Genomic DNA, 20115 nt, shown 5'->3' with positions numbered 1-20115 from the left:
TGCTTCCATTCTGGAAGTAAACATGAGCATGTTAGATGAAGACTGCATTTTCAAAGAAGTATATCTGCAATACACTTTTCAGCTCATTTTCAGAATATAATGAACTTTGTGAACCTCTTTTTCTTTCTTTTTTTTTTTTTTTTTTAAACTCTGGGCACTTAAATTCCTTCCATAATTAAGAGGCCAATTCTCTGAAATACTATTCCTTAAAATGAAAATGGATGAGAAAAAGCAAAGGAAAAAAGAAGAAAATCTCTTGCTCTAATTGTGGTCAGCTCTCCTGCCCCACTGTTAGGAACCACCCTTCTTCAACAACTGGGTCTCAGGCTGTAGACTGAAGAGGAGACCTGGAAACTGTGTCTCAAACAACAGCTGCCGGTCAAGAAATGGGATGACTTAGTATTTCCCATGCTCCCCTCCTGTAAGGAAATGTTACTTGTATTTTACAGTTGTGCCTCTTCACTTGTTTCTGCACATCTCCAGGAATCAGGCAGTTTGCATTCATGGATCACAAGAAAGCACTACATAAGCCTATGAAAATCACTGTTTTAGGAATGATTACTCTAGAATTTAAAAAAACTGACTGAAAAGTGTTCTTAAAAAAAACCAAAAACAAAAACAAAAACAAAGTGCTTTTCCATTTGTTCTGTGTGACCTAAAGACAGATACCCTGCTTTCAGATCATCTCATCAAATTAAGGAGCATTATAGGAAAACAGGAAAAAAAGATCAAAGCTATAGCATCCATGTAGCTGTGAATTCAAGAGAATATCAAAAGGTTCTGGTGTAAAAGACCATAGGGAAAAAAAAAACACCTAAGTTTTTGTTATAAGCCACCTAGGTAACAAAAAACAAAAAACAACAAAAAAAAAAAAAGGTATTTTGCACTCAATGAAAAAGAATTTTAATTAAGGTGGACAAAAGGTCTTTATAATCCATGTGAAAGAGCACTTTGTAAAAGAACAAACTTCCCTTCCCATCCACCAGCTTTGTGTGACAGCCCTTGAAACTCCATCTGGGCACAACAGTCAGAGTAGTGCTTGGGTAAGGGTGGCAATTACAGTACTAGAGACACACTCAATAGGGACAATGAAGACCACCAACTCACTCAACATTAGACATCTGTTACACAGCCAGAACTTATGCTTGCTACCAACCTGGTCTGAATTCGAACTAGTGAAGAAAGGTTCAGTATCTCACTACACTCCCCTGAGCCATCTAGTCACCCCAAATTTATTAATTTTAAGCTTACCCCTGGACGAGGATGATCTTTCATTCTGGAACCTAAAATAATTTAAAAAAAAATAAAAAGTGACCAGGCAGATGAATAGATGTCATGACCACTGAATAAAAATATCTACTGATAAAATTTGGAACAGAGTAGCAAAACACAAAATTTAAGCTTCCCCTGTCCAAAACTACTAAATATTAATATGATGATCTGTAAAGTCTTAAAGCCTCTAAGCACTCCTCTGTTTCAGAACTGAATAATCCTGTCACGTACAGTCTGTGAATTGTTTCACTCATGCATTCAGCTCTAAAAATGAATTGTGCTATGCACTATTCTTTGTGCTTATTTTGGTGTGCTAGAATCTACCCCAACAATCACATTTGACTTCTTCAGACAGCATAATCAAACTACAAACTCAATATTTATACAGACCATTAGCACACAGCATCGAAACCATACATACAAGGGCCCAAAGCCAGTAAAATTACTTCTATCATTAAAAGACTTGCTTCACCTCTGTCACATTTTTTACTCATCTTCATCTATCTCAGATATCAAATATTAAAAGCCTTCTGCCTTAATTTCATCTTTAATGGAAATCGTCCCTGTGTCGGGGTCTATTATTTCTGACCATGCCCACACGTGGTGTGCAGGTACTAAACCTCAAGACTTCCTAGTTCAGTGCAGACTGGTGGGAGCACTGACACACGTCAGCTCAAGTCTGGAAGCAACATACCCTCAATCACATGGTTCTGCATCCAAACCAACAAGCTGTTTGAGGGACCTTCACACACAGCTTGAAACAAATAAAGTCACTCTGCTTTCACACCCAAGCTGTAAAGTCCACATAACATTATGCTGTGGTGTGCCAGCATTGCAATCACGTGGCATTGCTATGGTTCTTTTTCTTAATTAGCCGGCCTGACTGGCTTTTATACCTTTAAATCTCTCATCTTTTTCAGATCTGAACAAACCAGTTTCTGAAACAAAGTTTAAAACTAAGCATAAGATAAAATAAGATTCACTAAAATTAAAGGTGTGCGTTCAAATCACTCTTATTTTAACCTGCCTCTAACCAACAGAGATGACAAGGCAGATTTTGATTCTTTAAATTCATATTTTGATAAGCTTTTGTCTGCACCATCCTGTAACCCACTCTACAGAATCCCCGAAATCCTTTTGCGCTCTTTGTTCTAAGTTTCAGCTAGACAACTGTGTAAATGCAGAGCTTCAACAGCAACATCCATCCACAGCTGAAACATTCTTAAGAAGCCTGTCTGTGTTATCTCAAGACAGTTTATGATAAGCTGTAAATTTCTGTACTCAAGATTTCCCACAGGCTCTATGAAACAAAGCCAATATATAGACAACTTTTCAGTATTTTTTAAAGCTATGTAATTGTGAAATCACACCTTATGTTCAAATAAGCCATGTCTACCTTTGAAAAGTACAATAAACTGCTCTTCTGCATACTTAAGTACTAAAAAAATATATAATGTGGAATATTAGGTGCTACTTACCTGTAATAAACACGTAAGCCAGACTAATCAAATTTCCACTAGCCATAATAGCTAAGCCAGCAATCACAACAGACCCATGTAGCGGAGGACAAGCTGTTAAAACACAATAAAAGGAGCTGTAACACCTGATACAAGTAAAACCAAAAGCTTTTCAGACATAGCTGTATACTAAAAGAAATTAATCATGTTTGTTTTTATCAGGCTTATTTCTCTTTCAAAGCTACCCCAGAACTACTTCTGCATCTTTTTCTGTGTATATTCTTTAACGACAGAGGCATTTACTGATTTATCCTGCTTAGCTGTACTATTCTAATGTAGTTTAGCTACTCTACTGTCATTCACTGCAACTAACAACATTCTTCCATTAATTGTTTTTTAAACCTAAACTTACATTTTCAATCCCAATTGTTTGAAGTGCAATTGCATTAGATTACAGAATACAATACTGATAAAACAGGGTAAAAAAAAGGTAAGAAGGGAGAAGATCATGCAGGTAGCTCTGGGTCGAATTCATCACACCTAAACAAAATTCTCTGTGTTTACAGAGATATCACAGAGCAGGAACTAGCTTTATTTGGTTTACAGTAATTCACTTTTGAAATTCACCCAGAGAGAAGACACTGGGTTAAGATGATAGTTCACACCAGTGTCTTCAGTATGGTCTAACCAATCAGCCGTAGAGGATGATTAACTTTTTTATTTCCTGATGTAGAAAAGCAATTGGATGCAAATGATTAATAAGAATAATTAGAGCAAGTGAGGAGCCAATTTGGAGAAGATCTAATGCATTCATTTCCTCCCACCATCCCAGTTTTCCTTTTAGAACTCTTTTTTCCTCCACTAATATATGCAGGGATCTGGCATGGAGAAGGAAGGGCTTCAGCTAGCCATAGTTCACCACACTAACTCCTTGTTCTCTGATCCTTGTTTCCAGGGACTGGAAACCATCACACCTACCTGTGAGCTCAACTTACGATGAGCTATTTCTACTGCCACCTAAGGGTCACTGAGCTAACTTTCCAGAGATACAGGTAACATGGATGGCCAGGCCCAAAGAGTTGTTGTGGTGAACGGAGCCAAACCCAGCTGGTGGCTGGTCACAAGTGGCGTTCCCCAGGACTCAGTACGGGGGACAGCTCTTTTTGATCTCTTTATCAATGATATGGATGAGGGGATTGAGTGCACCCTGAGTAAGTTTGCAGATGACACCAAGCTGGGTGGGAATGTTGATCTGCTCCATACAGAGGGATCTGGACCAGCTGGATCACTGGCCTGAGGCCAACTGTATGAGGTTTAACAAGGCCAAGTGCCAGGTCCTGCACTTGGGTCACTGGGAAGCTGCCTGGCAGAGAGGGATCTGGGGGTGTTGATTGACAGTGGCTGAACGTGAGCCAGCAGTGTGCCCAGGTGGCCAAAAAGGCCAACAGCATCCTGGCTTGTAACAGGAATAGCGTGGCCAGCAGGACTAGAGAAGTGATTGTGCCCCTGTACTCAGCACTGGTGAGGCTGCACCTTGAATCCTGTGTTCAGTTTTGGGCCCCTCACTACAAGAAAGACACTGAGGTGCTGGAGAGAGTGCAGAGAAGGGAAACAAAGCTGGTGAGGGGTCTGGAGCACAAGTCTGATGAGGAGCGGCTGAGGGAACTGGGGCTGTTTAGCCTGGAGAAAAGGAGGAGGGGAGACCTGAGGGGAGACCTTATCTACCTGAGGGGAGACCTTATCTACCTGAAAGGAGGTTGTAGCATGGAGGGGGTTTGTCTTTTCTCCCAAGTAACAAGTGATAGAACAAGAGGAAATGGCCTCCAGTTGCGCCAGGGAAGGTTTAGATTGGATATTAGGAAAAAATTCTTCACAAAAAGGGTTGTCAAGCATTGGAACAGGCTACCCAGGGAAGTGGTGGAGTCACCATCCCTGGAGGTGTTTAAATGGCATTTAGAAAAGGTTCTGAGGGACATGGTTTAGTGCTAGTTAGGTTAGGTTATGGTTGGACTTGATGATCCTGAGGGTCTCTTTCAACTGAAATGATTCTGTGATTCTATGACCTGTGAAAAGGTCACCCTGAAAAACTAGGGAGATTTTCCATTTGAGAGCAAAATAAAAACATCTTCTATTTTGGATTATTCTAGAGGATTAATGCTTTACTAGAAATCTCCCATCAGTTTATTTTACATTTACGTTTGACAACACTTAAGGCATCCCTTATAAATATTTCCCATAAATACAAAACAATAAGAAAAAAACTCAAATCACAACTCCACTGAAAGGTCTATCACTTCACCCAGATCAGACAAACCTCTAGAAACCACTTCCAAGAGAAATAGTTTTTCTTCAATCCCCAACCAAATGAACGATTGAAATGAAGAAGGTCTCCAGGAAACAGTAAGTCAGGGGTGTAAAGTGCTTCAAACGAACACAAGTATGTATCCTACTACACAATATACTGACAAGGATGCCTAGTCCTGAATTCACCTTTTTCTCTGCTGTGGGGTTCTTTAGTGGGGCAGGGAGAGGGGATGGCAGGCAGGGAAAAAAGGGAGGGTTAGAGGCAGGTACCACTGTGTAGTGTGTTTAGTTAGTGTTACTTTACAACAGTGAGTGTTTTTCAGTCCCGGAATAGAATGCTGGCCACAACCAGATTTAAAGCAGTCCAAGAATGCTTCCAAGATTACTGCATTTGCCTTCTTAAGCTGTTTCAATGGTATTTATTTCCCAGCAACCCAGCTATCAGTTGCATACAAGTGGAGATTAACAAGGAATTTCTGATTTGTTCATTAAACATGAGAGAATTGTTATGACTCTAGTTTAGCTTCTAAACACCCTAGGCCTCACTAAGAATAACAGAAATAAAGGTCAACATTGATTTTAGGCGACTCTTCAGGGCACTAACTGTTGCAAAATTAAAACAATTAACTTTACTCTTTTTTTTTTTTTTTTTAAAGCAACTGCTCATAGAATGCAGTCATACTGGATACAGCCATGCTAATGAAACTGATATATGTAATACTGCCTTTGGGCTATTTTTCTTTCACCAGATAAAAGAGCATTAACACAGTAGTCCTCAAGTACATTCGCAGTCGTTACTTGCTAATACTCAATGTAGTGAAGCCATTTCTGCAGCATTTTAGTGTTAAAATAAACAAATATCAGGTACAGACAAAAGTAAAAAGACATTTTCACAAATTGCTTACCTGAGACACACAATGCAAAACCAACCACAGCAATTATGTAACCAAGAATTTGAAAAAATATCAGAACAAATGCTGTTGGGGGTAGGCTATCCAAAACTGGGAAAGAAAGACAGAAAAACAGAATTGTAAGTTTTAGAGTTTAGCTAAAGAGATACAAAAGGTAGGTCATTCACATAAAGCTAGCAATCAGATTGTCCTAAATTCCAAGCTCAGCCAACCAGTGTGACAACAAAACTCACAAGTCACTCAGAGCTCTTCTATGTGTGTATATATATATGTATATATGTATATATAAATAAAATTATAAATAAACCCTAAGTAGAAAAAATGAAACACACACATTCTGACAGTTAGCTATTCGTCCCAGTCAGAAGATACAGGAAGCAAGAGCAAGAACCACTTGGATATCCTACCCTAAATCTCGTTTTTACAAGTAGATAACTTATACTTCTTCCCTGAAGCAACTTATCCAAACATACACAGGTTAAACATTTTGTTTTGAGACACTGGGAAGGTCAGGAATCTAGGACTCTATTGTAGCACCTACTTACAAAAATGAAAACAGTATGTAGATTATATGGGGGAAAGAAGCTCAGTTCTTCTATCAGTACGTTCTTGAGGCAGTGAATAAATAAATACTCACCAATTTTAAACAAAAAGTATTGAAGCGGTACCGCAATCATAGCAGGGACTACAATCAGGCCAAGACCAGCTTGATTCTGTGCAGTATAGCCATCTGCAAACGTTGGTATGGAAATTAGTAAAACAGAAATCCTTTATTGGAATAAAGCACAAGGCAACAAAAGTAAATCATTAGTACTACCAATTTTTTAGGGTCCAGAAAAAAAAACCCACATCACGCATTTACCTATATTACAATCCCATACAGTTTACAATGACTGGGCCCAGCCCATGCAACATGATATAGACCTTTTCCATCCCTTCTTCCAGCGTCTTGAAGTTTTAGTGCCTTTTAAAAGTATTACAAACTTATAAATCAAGCTATCTATTTCCTACATATCTGCAAGAGAGGTTCAGGTTACTATTATCCACATATCTACTTATTCTGACATCTCCTAGGGATCTTGCCTGCAGTCCATCCCCTACTCACAAGGATTTCGCATACATGACAAGTACTTGTTAAAACAGCAACAAACACAACAAGCAAAGCAGCTTTCTGGAGTAATACACAGCTTCCAGTGACTAAAGACTTGTCTCCCCTAGATCAGAAGAAACCAGTGAATTCTTGAAGGACAAAGGAAGCTCACCAGAAGTACCAGAAGTCACTCCCTAGCCCTTTATATTCACCCAAGGCAGCAGGACAGAAAACAGAAAAACATGTGGAGTCTGTATCTCCTCATGATCATTTCAGGGCCTGATAACTGCAATGCTGTTTCTGTTTTATTTCTTAACTTGTTTTTCTTTTTTTTCTTTTAAAATTAGGAGACGACAATTAATAGGTGGTACAAACTTCCACACTACTGCAGGCAAGAGATTCATTTGTGCTTTTATTCCCTTAAACTAGGCAGGCAATTTTAATACACTTACCTTGGGCAAAAAGAACAGTGCCTACAATAGCAGCAACTATGAAGATGACACCTGCTACAATAATTCCCGTTTTCTTCTGAGGTTCAATTTCATATTTTAATGCTTAAAGATAAAACAAAGAGAGACAGAGAGGAGAATAATCAGACATACAGATTCTCTCACTAAAATACACAGATTTTATGACTAGGACTGACATCCTAAAGAAACAAACTGCTAAAAAAACCCAAACAAACAAACAACAAAAACTCTACATATTACCAAGGTTTTATTTGTTTCCATTGTTAATATGGCTTACTCAAATAAATGAAACCTGGCATTGGTGTTCTAGTCAAGTTCTTAATTCCACTTTCTATTTAATTCAGGTGCTATGTTATCAAAATAACTCTGGGACATGGTACAGGTTAATTCCAGTAGACGCACTACTGACATTTAAATAAGAGATTTGGAAATTCCAGGTTTAATTCTCCTCCCCACGACATTGTATGAGCTCAGATGTATCACCTCCATCCCCAAGGCAACAGGGTGATGTTTCCATCTCACCAAAATGCTTTGAGGATGAGTAGATATGGGATAACCTACACGTTCAGATGCCACAGACAAGACTAATTTTCAGTATAATTGCACTGCTAAATAGCTGACATCTCATGAATGGTTGATTCCAGTGGAAGGTTTCAAAGCAGCAGCATTTTAGTAGTCTTTGAAAAAGAAAGAACAGTACAAATAAAACACCACAATAAGCCATGCTTGGTTTTGTTTTATACACTGCTAACACTAAGACACAAAAAAGGCAGTTCATGCTCCAAGCTTGAAAATTAATGGACAAACAATCTTGATATATGTTGAAATTGGTAACCACAAACAGAGAACAAACAAATACCGTAATTTCAAAAAGAAAAACAAGGAGCACATACAGAATTAACATCCTGTTTACATGCATTGTGTTAGCACAAAAAACATATCACAAGAATACAGTAAATATTCTAGAGGGTATGTATGACAACATCTTTAATAGTATCTTATCTATGGAAGGATTACAGAATACTCTCTCTTGTAATTAAAATGTTATCTTTCATTATATTCACATTGCCTACTACAACAGGATCCCAGTCATACTTTCAAGTACTACCATCATATAAACCAAAAACTTATTTGGAATAGGAGTCATAGTAAAACTTCCTGCATACTTGTACTGGAAATTTTTCATATTATAAATATGCTAAATATGGAAAGCAAGACACAAACGCAAAAATAAGTAGTGGATAGACTATACTTAAATCCTAAAAGCCAATCCTATAAGCTAAAAAAACCCCAATACTCTACCTCAAATCGACTGAAAAAAACCAACCAAACAAACAAAAAAACCAACAACAAGCCCATCATGCAACAACAACAAAGCCCCCCACAAAACACAAACCCAAGAAAACATATATTCTCAAGTGTTACACAGAAAAATCCAAGCCCAGTTTAACAAACTATTTAAAAGTACACTATAGCATTGTTGGATTCACAGGTTAACTAAACCAGTGCAAATTAAAGGAAGAAAAAAAACAAACAACAAACAAAAACACACAACAACAACACCACACACAACAAAAAGAAACAGGAAGTACACCCACATTTATTAAGTCAGAGGTAGCACGATTACTTTTCCCTACAGAGGTCACAGATCTCACAATAAAGTGTAGAGATGCAAAAAATCCAAGCAGGCTTAACCTACTCCTGTGAAATGACAGTGTTTCTCCATGGATGTATCCATCTTATTTCAGGACAATTATTATTTTCTTATCAAAACACTAAAAATGTTAAAGTTCTGCTACAAATGCGAAGCAATGACAATTCCTTAACATAGCAGAGACTCCTAAACCATTATAAACAATAATGAAAATCAAGAATCTAACACTATGGAAATGAAATAATTAAAAAAAATATATACTAGTTTTCAGCCTCTGACCATGGATAGGCCTTTGAAGAGTCACACACCACTTTCAGAGGTTCATAAAAAGGTAATAAAGAAAATTGTATCTAGATGGCTGTATATGTATATAATTACTATAAATCACCGAGTGTGATTTCTTTCCATTACTCATGGACTCAACCCTAAGTACAAAATTTTTACTGTTTAGAAGTCTACAAATTGGAAAAGGCTGAAAAACACTCCAAGACTGATGTAACAAATGGCACCTCAGGGAACCATCTGAAAGATGAGGACATAAAGCACGCTCTACTTGCATAGATGGTGGACACCAGTGTATAAAGAACATCTAAGGATGTCTGACACTGGTGAATGTATTGCCTCTAAAAACATTCGACAAAATTATTGATGTTGGTGTTAAATTATAACTTGGCCGGTGCTAAAAGACTAATGAACAGTTTTCCATCAAGAAAAGAGTACCGTCCTTCTCTAATATAGATTTTTTTGACCATAAAATGAAACATGTTTTGGTTCCTAATGATTCAATAATGTCATGGTAAACTGATGGTAAAGAGCTTCCTTGTTCTAACCAATGACAGCAGACATTATCAATTATCCCCTACAAAAATTACACACATGCAAAAGAGCTCATAGTTTGCAACAGTACTGGCAGTAGAAACATCACCACATGGCAGACTAGCTCTAAACACAGACACTTTAGGCTATGTGTCAGACCTAAGGGGACATACAGCTGCTAAAAATCTTAAGCCCAGAAAGCAACTTCTCGCCCTCAAGCAAACAAAGCAGACCGGCCCACATCCCACTGCTTAGGGCTCAGGCACCTACAACAGAGTGCTGGTGTCCACACAGCGTAACTGTGGCACCACGTGGCACCTTGAAGCCCCAAAACATGCTTCTTTTTGATGCGGACACATTTTCAGTCCAAAGGCCCCAAACTCTGCAAACGCTCTGGCAGACTAGCGTTTTCGTAGCTTGATGCCAAAAACGTATGTTAAATGTCCTGAAAGGCTCACTGAAAAGGAAATGGAAGACCATACAGTGCAAAAGGGTGTAGCCTAGTGCGCTCTCATTGACCAAACCTGTAAGTAACAGTGCTTACTAGGAACTATCTTGAGAATTAGCATCCTGGGGTGTATTAGAAGGGGGGTGGCTAGTAGATCGAGAGAGGTCCTCCTTCCCCTCTACTCCGCCCTGGTGAGACCACATCTGGAATATTGTGTCCAGTTCTGGGCCCCTCAGTTCCAGAAGGACAGGGAACTGCTGGAGAGGGTCCAGCGTAGGGCAACGAAGATGATTAAGGGAGTGGAGCATCTCCCTTATGAAGAAAGGCTGAGGGAGCTGGGTCTGTTTAGTTTGGAGAAGAGGAGACTGAGGGGTGACCTTATTAATGTTTATAAATATAAAAGGGTGAGTGCCATGAGGATGGAGCGAGGCTCTTCTTGGTGGCAAACAATGATAGGACAAGGGGTAATGGGATCAAGCTGGAACACAAGAGGTTCCGCTTAAATTTGAGAAGAAACTTCTTCTCAGTGAGGGTGCCAGAGCACTGGAACAGGCTGCCCAGGGAGGTTGTGGAGTCTCCTTCTCTGGAGACATTCAAAACCCGCCTGGACATGTTCCTGTGCGACCTCACCTAGGTGTTCCTGCTCCAGCAGGGGGATTGGACTAGATGATCTTTTGAGGTCCCTTCCAAGCCCAAACATACTGTGATACTGTGAACTGTATATGAGTTAACTCTCTTGTGGTGTCGTCAGCTGATTCATGCCAAAAGCAACTCCAGAAACGAGCATAAGTGACACAGCATGGAGGATCAGAAGAGGATTCCAGAGCAAACCAAATGCCAAGTTATTTGACAAGCAGATGTACCACCTCTCAGTGGATTATCTGGATCAATTCTATGTTAGCACCATCTTCCGTCTTACACAGATACCTTTACGCATGCAAGTGATTTTAGAACAAATCAGCAATTGCAAAGAATTAGAGTCAATACTTACCAATAAAACTGAACTGAGTCGAACAGAAAATAATAACTAATAACAGCAACACTATGATGATAGCACTTTCCACTAGAAGAAACCATGGTCCTAGAGAATAAAAAAAGAAAAATGGTAGGAAGAAAACAAAACCTCAGGTTATTAGCTTTACATTTATTGCTGCTTTTAGGCTATGCTCTAGATTGCTCAACCCTGTATGTAATAGTTAGCATTAAGAGTGATAACAGGCTACAAAAGCTATGACTTCTACCTATGTGATTTTCACTCTGATCTTGTGTGCCACAGTCTTTTTTTTAGTATTTCCAGTTACCCTAAAATTTTCCAAACTGGAGGTCTCGGCTTCCAGTGCAGCAGAGGATATGTTTATGCTATTGTCTGGCAGTACAAGCTGGTTAGCTTGTGGCACTACAAACAGCATGGCAGATCAGAAAATCAGTCCATTTAAGCTAAGCAGGGAAGACATGAAAAGTCCAATTTGATGCTCCTCCAGCTATTCTATTCTACCTTCAACTGCTGTAATTCCTGAAGAAATCCAGAGGTGTAATAAGGAATACAGTAGGTAACCTAAGTGAGATGGAAACACTGCTTTGTTAACTTTAGAAATCACACATTTTTTTCCTTTAGGTCTTTCCACCCTCCGCCATTTAACCTTTTTTCCCCTGCATCTTGGATGCCTTAGGCAGTTCAGTCACTCGTGCTGTAAGACTGTGTAAGCCACCTTCCAACATGAAATTCTGAAAACTTCTCCACTGAACTAGAAAATGTAGTTGATTCTTGCATTTCAGCTCATAACTTCATTTAGACTCACTCAGCGGAATCCAAAGTCTCCATTATACTTGCCGCCATTCCTCTGTCTGCACAGTTGCTTCCAAAGACATTTCTAATCTTCAGTTTAGATGCATATTCCTTGCACTTACCCTCCACATTTAAAAGTTGTATCTGCAGCTCCAGAAACATGCAATTAAGTAGCAACACCTCATAACTTTCAGGGCCAAGTGAATACCTTGAGTTTTAAAATCACAAATTCCCCTTTTCCCCTTCCTCTCCTCGCAGAAGGGATCACAGAAGAAGACATTGTGGTTACATATAAACATAAGGCAATCACAAAGTATATTAAAGATAGAGAAATGGAGGAATATCTCCCAACTTCCTCATCACCAAAAGAAGCCAAATTTAACAAATTGTTTAAAGGAAGGCTTTTTGCTTCATTTGCATTTTCAAAAAAGCAACTAAAATCGCATAGTCATTTCAATGCACAGTTGCCATTCTCTAGATAAGCCAAATCCTACAGGCAAATCCCAGCGATGCTGTTTGATGCAACTGAGAATCATCAATGAACTGAAAGTATCTGCAAGCAGAGACTCTAAAGCAGTTTCACATCCTCTGCCATGTTTCCAGATGACACCAGCAGGTGCTGCAAACTGAAAAAAGCAGCCATGAAGCCTGGTATCTGCTAGGACTTCAGCATGCAACATGGAACCACATATGGTCCAGTCTTAGAGTCTAAAGCAGTTACTGTATGGAAATGCTTGCAATACTGCTGGAACATGCAATATGCAAATAAGAGAAACAGGTGAACACATTTTCCTGGTAATATATTTCCCTTGCTCTGGTGCTTCATAGCAATAAATTCCTGACAAAAAGTATTCTTTTGAGAGCCAATATAAGGAAGTCAGTTCCAAATTAACAAGAGAGACTTCTGGACACTGGGGGTGGGAGAGGGTGGGGAGAAGAGCAGAGAGAGGAGGAAAGGGAAAAGGGGAGAAAAGAGGGAAGGGGACTTCACAGTCATTTTCTGTGAAAATAAGTGATCAGGAAAGAGTGCGCCCAAAGACAAGGGGACTAACATAAAAGTCTTGTTTACTCTGCTACCCACTTCCTATGTGAATCCAGGAATGATGTAAAGCGAGATGGAGAACAGTTGGCTCTTATAAGACTATCTTTGTAAAAGCATCAGTTGGAATGTATTAGTAGTGACAGCATGAATTCATTGCTCAGAAATGACAGAGAGAAGTCTAGCACAGGATTTCCATTATTCACTAACTCTTTTCAAAACTCACTTGCTACCCTTTCTTCTATTACCTTCTACCTTTAGAATACTGAGGAACAAACAACAAGAAAGTATGCAGAAGAATTTAAAGAAAGAATGAGCAACTGTTTTACCTTCAAGCTAAACCCTCAAACAAAAGACTAAGTTTGACATTTTCTAGCATATACTGTCAAACCTAATGTGACCTCGCAACTATAAATTCTTCACCAACCACATTTGTCCTTTGGTGTTGGAGTACCTTCCTCGTCGCAACTGACAACTAGAAAATGAAATTAGAAAAATTACACCAGTTTTCTGCTTTGTAGTCTTTTCATCACTTTAAAAATTCTAAACACAGAAAGTAAAAACAAAGCAATAAAACCTGTAAATGGGACTTGATTCTACTAGATCCTTAAGCTTTGTTTGCTCTTCTAAAGCTTAGCACTGAATAGCAAAACCAGTCTAAACATGTTAAGTGAGGAAGAAGTTACAAGAAAAGGAAGAAAGCTGCCTATACTTCTTCCGCTGGCTTTGCAGTGTTCTAAGAACCAAACGATTCTGTAGCACCCTCACTCTTTCAGTGGCTGTGCCCCTCCCAATCCATTTCAGGATCACATTTGTTTTGCAGTGTATATGGGTAACTCAACAATTAAATAGAACTGTGAATTACACAGATGTTGCAGCAGGACACAAATAACATGTATCTGAGCTTCACAAATACTTCAGCAACAAATGCAAAAACTAAGAGCAAAACCATTCTAGGGAAATTTTACAGTCCACACATAAGACTCCAAGTGCTATGCATTTATTCAGTGCTTCTGAGAAACCTTCCAGAAGTGAGAAGCAAGTCTCCTGTGCAGAACCAATAAACAGTACACACATAGGTTCAGTGAAAATACTAGACAGACTGCACATGTACAGCAGATCCCATTATTCAACAGGTGAGGTGCCAAAGCACATGGGCTGCATCCGACAAGATACAGTAAAATGGCTCACTAAATGAGACATTAATCACTTAGTCACCATTATTTTAGTTCAACATAGTCTTCTGAAGATGACACTTAATGCTAGACAACCATAACAAGTTACCACCTAGCAGAAGCATTTTCAACCTCACCAGAAAACTGCCCACCTTCAGGTCTAGTCTTAGAGCTCTTGTAAAGAATTTGTTTGTTCTATCTGTAATTTTTCCAGCACAACTAAAGATTGCAAGATGTAATTTTTCAAAGAAGACATCTCTGCAGCCACTGTGATAGATATACACATCTCAGTACTACAAGGACATTAGGAATATGTTTCAGTATGCAATGCAAGAACACGAAGGTGCTGAAAATATCACTGACTATACAATCTAAAAGATGTGGGAAAGCATGGATTTTACCATATTACACAAGTGATCTTCAGACATTATTACAGAATGAAAAAATGTGTTCAGATCTTTCCCACAGAAGCATTCACCTATAACTTAATCCAAAATAACTCATATTGGCATTTAAGTTAGAAAGCCCGGATGCTGCATTTTTTGTGTTTTCAATTTCAAGTAATACATTGTCATGTTCACTATTTTTCTCTTTCCTGTAAGATTTTGCTTTTTTACTCTCCCAACAGGTTCTAAAACAATGGCAGGCAACTCACCTGAGCTGTGTCTTAGTTCGACTCTTGTTTCCCCTTCTCTGTTTGATTCTGTTACTTCACAACTGTAATTGCCAACACTTGCCTCTGCACTGATAAGCGTTAGAGAGGCAATACCCTTGGGTAAATCCTCCTGAGACGTTAGGTTAGCTGATGGGACCGTTTCATCTCTCAAAAACTCCTGTTTTGCTCCATCAAAAGAAAAAATTTTTTTTCCTTGTTTTTTCCACGTAACAAACATGACTTTTATATTGTTCTCCTTTAGATTATTCACGTAGCAAGGTAAAGTGACAGTTCTATTACAGTCAGTTCTTTCAACAACATCTGGTCCGCTAAACGTCAACTGGGCAGAACCTATAAAGGAAAAAGAAAACTGACACATTCAGAATTATTTCTTAATATACAAGTCAAGAAAGCAAAAAACACTACAACAGCTGACTTGGGAAAACAAAACAAACTCTCCTGGAAAACCACAAAAAGACAACCATGTTTTATGGGAGTAACAAAAGAAGAAAAAAAGGCATTATTATAATTCTACCACAAACCCTATACACAGACTTAGCCACTCTCACATCCATTTAATGTATAGATACCACAAACTATCATAATTTTTTTTTAAGTAATAAAACTTTGGGCTGCCACTTACATGGACACTTCTCCTAAAATGCCATACAGAGATATACAGCATTAAGGCCTGGTTTCTACAAAGCATACATATAATATAATCACATGTTTTCCCACTGATGTTCAAAATTTTGCTGCTGATCACACAGGTACCTATAAAAGGAGGTCCAGGTATCACCTCCAAACAAGTATCCTTTACAGTTTGTAAAGGACATGTTAAGAATAAAAACTACTTTTACACTTCTGAAAGAAGGCAGGCAGGGCAGCTTAGCCAGCATAACTTTGTCATTTGTTCCTTCTCATCACTGAAGGTGGAGCCAAATGCCCATAGGTTAAGATAGTTTCTTGCAAATCCTCTCTTTTCCTTTTTCGATGAAGGAGGTGCACACAAAATAGCATACATTAAATATGATTATTACTTACTTAGCATTTGAGTGTACACACAGTAGAATTGAAAATGGAGAATTAGTAACAACAAATGCCCTGTATTATAAGCCCTTGTGATTAATGCTACTAACAACAGAATTCAATGCAGGAAACAAAAATTGCCACCACACAGAATTATGTTACCTCTGCTGGTTTTTACCATTTCTCTCCCATAGCGCACCACAGTTCTAAAATAGCAGTACTGACTGAACCTTGTTTCAAGAAAGACCTAAATCCTATGTCAAGATTTCATCTGAAATGAAGACCCATCCATCAGTTCCCGAGAATACCAAAAATCAGTATTTAAATTACATCAGGAACCAGAAGAAAGAGATTAAACTAACTTGACTGCAAAATATGTCAGCTTTGAATCCCACATTTTCTATATTTTTCCTTGTTTGTGTGAAATTGTAACTTAGTTGAATAGCTGTCCTAATGGTCATTGCTCATTAAGTCCCAGTAACATTACTTGTTCAAAATGTTTGACTATATCCACCTGATAAAACCAAACATTGGAAAAGATAAGTACTGTAAAACAAGACCACAATCCCTAATACCGTAAGCACACAGACTTGCAAATCGCAGTAGCTCCAGTGACTGCAGAGGAACTACTTGCATTCACATGTTTAAACCAGCTCAGAATTGCAACATGATTCAAGTCAATGAGGGGAAAGGGAAGAGAGGAAAAAAAAAAAAGAAAAAAGAAAAATCAGTTAAGAGTTGTGCTACAATTTGCAGTAGCTCAATTTTTTCCAAGTAACAGTCTCAGGTCAAATTTAAAAAGTTTCAAATCCTTGAAACATTGCTTTAATATTCTCACAGAAGTCACCGTATTACTATTGAATATCAAAAGCTAAATATGCATTACGCATGACAGCACTCAAGAATGAAGGAAGAATTATTCCCTATTTTACTCATTGTGTTGCATTTTTAAGCTGTACCTCAAAAAATAAAAGTAACAAAAGCAGAACAAAGGGAAACTGTACCCAAATCCCAAACTATACACTAATGAAAAATAAATGCCCACAATTAGAAGCTGTAGTGCTTCAGCTGTTCTTCCTGAAATAAGTTTCCCTTCTGTTTTACTTTACCTCAAAAAGGTTTCTGAGTTTGGGTTGTTGGGCTTTGGGGTTTTTCTTTTTCTGCTTTAGAGCTAGCACACATACACTTCTTAGGAAAAATTTATCCTCTGCTGACTCCATCACTGAGAAAGGTTATTTGCAAATAAAGGAAGCAACTACACTTCCAAGTATTTACCAGAGCAAAGAAATTAAAACAAATGGATCACGACTTCCTCATGAGTATAAGCAGAGAATGGCAGGGAGCTGCATGATTGCACTGGTTTGCTGTTGTTTAGAATATGAGAGCTGGCATATTTTGCCTGAGGCCAATTAAGAAGTACTCATGTGAACTGCTCCACCAGCAGAGTGCTGGAGAAATAGGAGCAGGCTGCCCATAGGCACCAACAGAAGCATGCAGACAAATATTTACAGGTCTTGCCCTCTGCAAATCCGACCACTTTAGTAAAGAGGTTCCGTGGCTTCTGTCTCGCTAAAGGGACTACAATCTTAAAGGTATCACATAAAGGTGACAATTTTAGAACCTTAAAATAAGCAGCTGGCGGGGGTGTGCTTCTGAAGAATGTGCAGTTGTGAAGCTGCCACAGAAAGGTTGTTTCAAATTATATATGCAGTGCAAATTCAGAAATACCTGCACACTAGGTCAAAACTGGCTAAGCTCGGCGTTTGCCTCTGACAGACACCTGCATTTCTCACTGGCTACAAAACATGCCAGGGCACTCAGCATTTAAACTGCAGGAACTCAGACAGGAATTTAAATACTAGCTTTAAACATGCAGGTTTGGATGTGCTGCTTATGGACAGCAGAACTACCTAGCATTTGCACCACAGTGAAAGGGTAATTTTTTTAACTCTCCCACCGAGTTTTTTCTTGGCGCGCAGAAGAATAACAAGTTAGATTGCGAGATCTCACACGCAATGACACCCAAAGATTTTTGAGATCAGGAAATGTCGCCAACCCTAGACCCAGTACAGCAGACGACCAGTTTGATCATCATTTCTTCAAGAAAGCACATGAAGCTACGCTGCCCTAACGCTACCAGACGCGGGAAGACAAAGAGCTCTGGCGGCTGGTCACGGCGTCCCTCCTCTGCCCCGCAACTTCTGCAAAAATCAGCCCATGCCCGGGCAGGGTGCGGGACCCAGACAGGCGCCGGACCGGAGGAACGCCCCCCGCAGCGGATGGCGAGCGGCAGCTACGCAGAGCGCAGTCCCACACACGCCCGCTGCTCGGCGGCCGCCGGTGACAGAGCCGGGAGCTCCGGTCAGGGGCATTGCAAGCCTCCGCGCCGCGCGGAGGGAGCGGCACTCCCCCCGCAACCGCGGCCGCAGGGCGGGCGGGGGCCGCTCCGCTTCGCTCGCCCCGCGGGACCGGCCGCCTCACGTCAACGTGTCCCCCGCTGCCAAGGCGACACCCGCTCCTCCCTTTCCCGCCCCCCCACCGCTGCGCGGGCCAGGGAAGGCGGCTCTGCCCTCCTTCCCTCACAGCCGCACACCCTCCCTCGCTCCCCGGCGCCTCGCCGCGGATACTTCCGCGGCTGGCGGAGCGCCCGCACCGGAGCTCCGTTGGAGGCGGGGGCGGACGGGACGTGTCTCGTGCCCGGCTACCGCGACCCCAGCCGCAGGGGAGGGGACGACGAGGGAGGGAGAAAGAAGGCGGCGAGAACTCACCGGCGCCCACGGCGCTGAGCAACACCCAAGCAGCCAGCAGCCACATGGCGGAGCGGCCAGGCAGCCCGGCGGCCTCAGGAGCTGGTCGCCGCAGCGAGCGGGCGGGCGGGCGGGCGCTGCCGCGCAGGGGGCGGGGCGGGGCGAGGCGCTCGGGGGAGGAGGGGGCGTCCTCCCGCCGCTGATTGGCTGCGGCTGCCGTCGCGAGGGTGGGCGACGCGCGCGCCTACTCCCCGCCCCCGCCAGGCAGTGACGGAGGACTCTCGGGCCCCGCCCCCTCGCCCGCTGGTTCCCCGCAGCGCGGGGTGCAGCGGCGGCAGCTCGGGGCTGGGGAGGGGCTGCAGCCGCTTCCTTCCCCCTCCCGGGGCAACCGAAACAGCCCTCGGGAACAGCTGCAGCGAAGCTCGGTGTTTAAGTTATCAGGACGTATTTTCCTTGACCACTCGAGCTCTGGACTCATGGTGTTTTTATTTTGTTTTCCTCTGCACGCAGGGAGGCGAAGGACGTGTTTTGGGCTGAGTGAAATGGCTAACATGGCCGGGGCGGCGAGAGGGAAGGTGCCGAGCCCGTTAAAAGGGGAAGCGTTCAAAGGGCAGCTCCCCTTCCCGAAGCGGCACCCCGATCGCTTCATTGATTCCGCCCGCGATCAAACCCCGCTCCGGGGCGGCGGCCCCTCTGGCCAGCAGCGCCCCCTCCCGCCCTTCCCCCCCTTCCTGCGGCGGCCGCCTGAAGCGGGAACGGGCAGAGCCGCGAATCCGCGGCGGGGCGGGCGGGCGCTTTCGGTTTCCGTCCCGCTTTCTGGTAAATCACCTGATTTCGCACTTGCATATAACCCCGGGGAGGGGAAGAGGCTTTAGCCCCTTGCTAAAAGCCCTATGGGAGGGCTGCGTCTGCCTGCAGCAGGTTCGCCTCTGGCAGAAGGTAAAGCCGGCGCTGGGAGGGCGGGAACGCCGGTGCCTCGGCCCCCGCGGCCGTGGGGCCCTGAGCCCCCCTCTGCCCCCGCCAACCGCCAGCTCCACAGCGCTCGGTGCTGCGGGAAATTACCAGGCTGACACGCTCTACACACAACCGAATTATGAAGTTTTTAAAGACAGCACAAAACACAGGAGAATTTGTGTGAGCTCTTGTTGCCCTTCCATTAAAAGCGAAGATAAACACTCCCTCCTTCCTATGGCTGGAGTAATACACATGGAACTATTTCAGCAATGCTTCCACAAATATTTTGGGGTTTTGGTTTGCTTTGG

At 41.5% G+C, this 20115-nt stretch overlaps 1 protein-coding gene across 7 annotated transcripts in view; it reads right to left on the bottom strand.

Moving 5' to 3' along the window:
• Positions 1-19034, bottom strand: part of CD47 (CD47 molecule) — a 28229-nt gene extending 9195 nt beyond the window's left edge. For 5 of the 7 annotated variants that reach the window (XM_065049923.1, XM_065049922.1, XM_065049926.1 and 2 more), the window contains exons 1-8: positions 18875-19034; positions 15078-15428; positions 11414-11503; positions 7487-7588; positions 6582-6674; positions 5939-6034; positions 2751-2843; positions 1252-1283 (exon numbers count right to left, since the gene is read on the bottom strand). In XM_065049923.1, coding sequence (XP_064905995.1) covers positions 1252-1283; positions 2751-2843; positions 5939-6034; positions 6582-6674; positions 7487-7588; positions 11414-11503; positions 15078-15428; positions 18875-18920 — 903 coding nt within the window. In that variant the 5' untranslated portion in view covers positions 18921-19034. Of the gene's footprint in view, positions 1-117; positions 466-1251; positions 1284-2750; positions 2844-5938; positions 6035-6581; positions 6675-7486; positions 7589-11413; positions 11504-15077; positions 15429-18874 lie in introns of those variants that run through there. The other 2 variants (XM_065049929.1, XM_065049925.1) reach the window with 2 other exon arrangements.
• Between the last annotated feature and the right edge of the window lie 1081 nt (positions 19035-20115).

This window comes from Columba livia, chromosome 1, assembly GCF_036013475.1.
Source record: "Columba livia isolate bColLiv1 breed racing homer chromosome 1, bColLiv1.pat.W.v2, whole genome shotgun sequence".
Classification (NCBI taxonomy): Eukaryota; Metazoa; Chordata; class Aves; order Columbiformes; family Columbidae; genus Columba; species Columba livia.
This window is presented reverse-complemented; position numbering and strand designations above follow the sequence as displayed.